General features: G+C 42.3%; 1 protein-coding gene across 1 annotated transcript; it reads left to right on the plus strand.

Annotated features, from left to right (window-relative positions):
* The first annotated feature begins 1,207 nt into the window (after positions 1 to 1,207).
* On the plus strand, positions 1,208 to 6,380 carry crsp7 (cofactor required for Sp1 transcriptional activation, subunit 7). The gene is made up of 3 exons (XM_041803725.1): positions 1,208 to 1,558; positions 2,558 to 2,632; positions 2,713 to 6,380. The coding sequence occupies exons 1-3, from the start codon at positions 1,487 to 1,489 to the stop codon at positions 4,408 to 4,410; spliced, it is 1,845 nt and encodes a 614-aa protein (XP_041659659.1). The 5' UTR covers positions 1,208 to 1,486; the 3' UTR covers positions 4,411 to 6,380.

The raw sequence follows: 6,380 nt of genomic DNA on the forward strand, positions 1-6,380 counted from the left end.
GTCATCAGTATGGATAACATGTTCTCAAAAACTCATCTTAAAACTCAAAATAAAAAAAATTATTAAGTTTAAATTTAAGGCCTAAAAAGAGGCTGTCGTCCTGTTGTCTCTGTTTCTGTTTTCTTATAGATAACGACAACTTAAAGGCCCCCTAAAATGTCATTTCACTTCGATGATACCCTAAGTAAGTGTTTTCAGCCTTTTTTCTGTTGAGGCACCCTTTCAAAATTTGAACATTTCTCAAGACACCCCAGTCAAAATATGCTGATAAAAAACCGAATATTCAATCTCCCATTTACTACTGAGGGATTTGCCTAGAAATAGAATCAACAAGATAAATCTCAAAAGAAATCTCTCCAAACAATTAAATACCCTTTTTTTTTTACAAAATGGCAATGTAGAACTTCAGAAACACTGACATGTTTTGGCACATCAACTGGCAAAAAAACAAAACAAAACAAAACAAAAACAAAAACAAAATAATTGTTGCACAGTGTGTACAGTGAAAAGCCTATTCATTTGCTGGCCCTGATGCTGACATAAGGAAAAGAGTATATGAGACCATTTTGATGATGTATGCTTGGATAGTCAATGATCTGCATATTCATTGTAATTATTGGCTGAATTTGAAGTATTCTAACAATTCCAGAAGGCACCCCAGGGTGCCATGGTGCCCTGGTTGAGAACGGTTGCCCTAAATAAATCGAAACCAGAAGGACTTTAAAGCTACTGTTTTGAACTTCTGGTTTGCGGCGATCTTGGCACCCCCCCGAAAAAATTGGGCTCTTTAATTTCTTTGCTGATTTTGTCTATAAACTAGGGAGTGTTGTCTGGGAAAAAAACTGAAAACAAAACAAGAAGACATTAGAGAGAAATTGTCATCCTCCTTTCATGTAATAGTTTATTTTGAAATTTGCTGTAGCTTCCTTTTCTTCAGCTTCCAATATATACCATCTTTTGACGCCATGTAGCTGTCTTTACAGCCATTGAAGTTACCTTGTAAGAATATTATCTTTTTTTCCTGTTTTTCTGTAGGTTGTAAAGTAGCAATACAGTTAATTTGGCTTGGCTTCTTAAACACCTTAAATTTCTACCGGAGCTGAAACGAAAAGTGTAGTGTTTTACACCTTTAACACGTCCATGGGCTTACCCAGGAGTGTAGGTGGACGCCAGGGATGTTTACTTGGCTACGTGCAGACGTCAAAGCGCATACATCGTATCCCAGCATGCAGCAGGAGGCCGTTGAGGGATCCAGCAGCTGGTAGTGAGTTGCTAGAGCGCCGAGCAGGCTGCAGCCAACGGTCAACACAGCTCACGCTTCTCCTACTCCATGTGAGAAAACCGAGCCGAGAACATCGAGGCGACAGAAAAATATGCTGTTCGGACGCCTAACGTGTGACCACACCGGCTTTTAAGTCCTCATTGTCACCTGGTTTTCATTTTGGAGGATTCCTCCCTCCATCCTCCGGATCCCACCGAACAGGCAATGACAACGGTCTTAGCAACCCCGCAGCAGATGAAGGACCGGCTGCTGCAGGCCATCGACAGTCACAGCAATGTGAGTACTGCTAGCAGGCTAAGGTTAGCAAGCGTTAGCTGTTTACCTGCATTCCGGCAAACTCGACCAGGCAGTTCAGTCTTACAGCTGCCAACTGGTCGTTCGTTTTTTTTATTGAAATCGTCAGATACGTGCATTTCGTTGGGACCGATATGTCAAATGACCGCGAAAGAAGTGAAGACGGCGAGCTCTTCATTTGACAGCTTGTTAGCTAACTTAGCAGAGTTGCTACATATATGGCGTTAGCACGTAGCTAGCATACTAGCTTGTAGCCTAGCCATAACTCCCAAAGCGGGTTTAGAGTATTTAACGGCTTAAATAAGTACAATGATAATGAGTGTCCTCGAAGTAGACATAATACCGTTAAGTTATCAATATGTTGTAGCAGTTAAACAGTGTTTCTTTATGAAGAGTTAGACGGCAATAATCCCTTGTTGCTGAAGTGTGGGAGGTGGGTAGACAACCGTTAGCATGAACAGCTACGTTTTAGGAAATAGCCAGACCCCTCTTCCTTAAGTTAGTTAGCTAAATTTGCTAACACAGGTAAGTCTTTCGAATTTCAAACGCTTGTCAGCTTTCTCTTAAGGATACTAAACTCTCCCTGGTATTATTACCTTTTAGTTTTGTCTGTGTTTTACATTAAAGACGGCCAAAGTGTTGGATTTGACACTCTGCCATCTTTACTTTTAGACGTCGTTCTGTCGTAAAGCAGACAAGTTAATGTTTCTCTTGCTAACTTACCCCAATACTCTTAACACGTTGTATAGTTTTGGTTTGTTTCAATTGCAGTGAAGATTTGGTTTTAACTGTTAAATAGTAGCTTTTATATGCTGTTTAAATTATGTACATGGTGTTATATCTTATGTTTGACCAAATATGTTACTAAATGGTAGAAAGCACAGTTAATTCCTCTGTTAATAATGTTAATAGTGATTTAAGGATAATACACAATGGTAACCTGCATGTAATACATAATGCTTATTATTTTCTTCCCTGTAGATATGCAATATGGTGGCTGTATTGGATGTAATTACCTGTCTAGAAAAATATCCAATCACCAAAGAAGCACTTGAGGTAAGATGGCAGACTAATAATACCTCTATGTAGGAATGTTTGGCTACATCAGATTCTAACTTTGACACTCATTTATGTAGGAAACTCGACTAGGAAAATTGATCAATGATGTGAGGAAGAAGACTAAGGATGAAGACCTTGCCAAGCGTGCTAAGAAACTCCTAAGGAACTGGCAAAAGTTGATTGAACCCGGACCATCTGTAGGTGGGAGCACCCCTGGGTCTACCAATGGAAGTTCCCATCCCTGCAGAACAGATGCTTCTCCCCCTGACATTTCTGTGTCTGGGAAAGGTGTTCCTGAAGTTAAAATTAGAAACGATGTCCACAACACATACTCACCGAAAGCAGAGAAATCAAGCAGCCGCAAACGCAGAGCAGAGCACAGAGACAGTGGAGTGCACTTACCGGAAAAAATCTCAAAGCTGTCTTCGTTTGACAACTCTGTGTCACCACCACCCACTAACGGCATAGCAGGCAGTCCTGATGCCCTGCTGGACCAGCAAGTCATCCCATCCCCTGACAGATCACGGTTAGAGCACCTTGATAATGACAAAATCAGCAGAATTCCAGTTAATGCTGTCAAACCTCGCCCCAGCTCCCCAGGAGTTGCCAAACTACCTAGCACTTCTTCTATGATTAAGGCTGCTGTGATGCAGCAACAGGCCAGACTGGATGAAGGAGGAGGGGGTTATTATCAAGCCAGAAGTCCCCGTGGCCTCACCACCAGTCCGAGGAGTGTGAAGCAGGACACAGTCACCAAACGCTCCTCAGCATATGCACCAAAAGGAACGCCAGTCTCGAGTCCTTCCTCCAGGGACTCTCCCTTGTCCTTGCCTCAGCCTGTAGCCTCCCCAGCCCAAGCCTCTTATGCTGACAAGCTGCCACATTCTTCTCTTAGGTCTTCAATGCACTGGGCTGGGTCATCAGAAGTCGCCACTCATTGCCCACCACAAGACACATCTGCAACACTGGAATCCCCATCGGTCTCCCCTTCCCTTTCCCAACCCCAACACAACTCGGAACTGCACAGACCGATATCTGAGGGAGCCATGTCTGCTTCTGAGGACACAGACGGGGCAACAGTCTCAAACTTGGAGCATAAAAGGAGGAAGTACAGATCAAGAGACTACGCTGTTAACTTAGATGGCCAGAAAATAGAGGACGCGACTAAGCCTGTACGGTTAAAAGAACGCAGATTAACATTTGACCCTGTCACAGGTCAGATCAAACCTCTGGTACATAAAGAACCTTCTCATTCAGAGGAAGCCCATACTCCTGACCCTGCAGAGTCCAGGCAAAGAACCGATAGCATTGTACAACAACCCCCTATCCCAGTTCCTACCCCAACGTTAGCCCCTGTCTCTGCCCCAGGTCCAAGCACTAACCCTTTCCATCAAACAAACTGGAAAGAGCTGTCCAGAAATGAAATCATCCAGTCCTACTTGAACCTTCAGAGCAATGTGCTCACCTCCTCGGGGGTCCAGGCCCCCAGTGCACACTTTTTCATGTCGGAGTATCTGAAAAGGGAAGAACAGGAGATCAAGGACTCGAGGAAGAGTCATGTTCTGCAGACAGACAGCTCAGTAGGGGTTTTACCGGGTGTGAGCCGGGAGGTGACTGACGAGGACCTGGACAGGATACACATGCAGCACTGGCCCGGGGTGAATGGTTGCTATGACACCAAGGACAGCTGGTATGATTGGACAGAGTGCATATCATTGGACCCTCATGGGGATGAAAGCAAATTGAACATCCTGCCATATGTTTGCCTAGACTGAGGGGTTTGGGAAGGTTTGCTGTCCTTTTCCACTCCTTTCTCTGTCTCCACACAGAGACAAGCTACTTTGTGATTTTGTTTGTCCACTGTGAGTTCGGCAAGAGTCAGGCCTGCTAAACTCCTACCTGCCCCACCTCCCACCCCATGCCTTTTCCTCTTTCTGTGATAATCCGATGAGATTTTGGTATAAAATAGTAAAGATTAAAAGAATAGTTGAGTTTGTCATACCAAGGGCTGTTTCTGTTTTATTTTTCAAAATGAAAGTCGCAGGAATGACAAGGCCCTGGCTGCAGAGCACTGCTACTACCACTGAAGTCAAGAAAGAGAGGACAGGTTTATCCCAGAATACTAGAAATGGTTTTATAATGAGCATTTTCGATGATCTGTTCTGTACCTCTGTTTCAGGTCCACTGGGATGACACTGCTTTCTTTTTCTGTTTTCTTTTATTCTTTTTGACAGTCTAGTTTTTAATGAGGAATTACAATCTAGGGTAAATTTGAGGGAAGGCTGGGGTTTAGCTGTCCTGTCCAGTCTGCCACGTTGGTGCCCAGAGAGGTGTTGATAGAGTTCATCTAGCACAGATAGAGCTGAACATGTCCAGAGTATGAAGTACTGGAGCATTTTTGGCAGTTACAAGAAGCTTTATGTGAGATATAAAGAGTAAATTATAAATTTCTTATCATGTATACATCTATTTATTTTTGACCAGTTCATTTATGGAGCGTCCTTTCAAACAGACGTTCAGAAGCCTATAGATGTTTCCTTTCTTTTCCTGTTTGCATCACATTGTTGCCAGCCTAATCTTTGATGTTAAAGGGGCATGCAGATATCTTGTTGCATGGTCTTTCTCACAGATCGGCCAATGCATTTGGTCATTTACATTCCATACTCAACTCTTCACCCACTTTCGCTCTCTCTGGCTCATCATAAAGCACTCATATGTCCATGGCATCTCAAGAAAAAAAAAATCATCCAGATCTGTTCTACTGTAAGGTTAATTCAGAGAGTATCAACTCACCACACAATAGCAGTCTCCTAAGCTTAAAAATGAAAGAATGTAAAATCAGATGGTGCTGATCAAAACTGCATTTTAGTGGAAAAAAATATATTTGAATGCCAGGACTCACTTTTCCATTCCTTTAGATTTTTTGCCTTCTGGAAAATCTTTCCCATGTTTTTCTGAGTTAAACCGCCTTAGTGAATGTACAGGATCGAGACTCCTTAAGCACTTGTACATACTTTTATGACTTGCTGGTCATTTCATTACTGACTTAAATCAAGTGTGAACAGTGACTGATAACTCCATCTATTTATGTGCCCATAGTTTATTCAGAGTTTAAGATACATTTGACATTTTTGCAGCTGCTTTCGAGAGTTTAGAGACATTTAGGAGGCTGATCGCAGTAGCATTTCTTTTGCTTCCATTTTTTGTATACATCAAGCATAAACGGGAGAGAGAGAGAGAAAGATGTGTGCGTCAGATGTCGTTAGTGTTTTCATGTGACAACTAATACTCCTGATTTCCCTTTATACTCATCAGTCACCACCACTTCTCACATGACTTAAAGAAGATTGGCTTCTGTGCAGCCTCTCTGTCCATACATTATTTCAGTCATTCATCCCTACCAATGTGCCTTGGTAAATGGTAAATCTGGATTTGCTTCTGCATTTAAAAAAACAACTGTGCCGTCTGTGAATCTGGATTTATGTGCAAGAATTCCAAATCCGGTGATCAATACGACGCTGGTATATGCACCATTTCTGTTACTTTTTGTACACGCTGATCTAGCGAGGGTAAAGCTGCAGACAATGAGAAACTGCACAACAACAGCACAGCTGGCAATAAAGGAAAAAAGTGCTTCAACTGGTTGATAAGAATCTGTTTTCTGGAGTTTTGACTGGGGCATCTTTATTTGTTCAGTGTTTAACATCTCTCGATTGTTTGAAAAATAAAATGATCTAAATCTTCA

This window comes from Cheilinus undulatus, linkage group 13, assembly GCF_018320785.1.
Source record: "Cheilinus undulatus linkage group 13, ASM1832078v1, whole genome shotgun sequence".
Classification (NCBI taxonomy): Eukaryota; Metazoa; Chordata; class Actinopteri; order Labriformes; family Labridae; genus Cheilinus; species Cheilinus undulatus.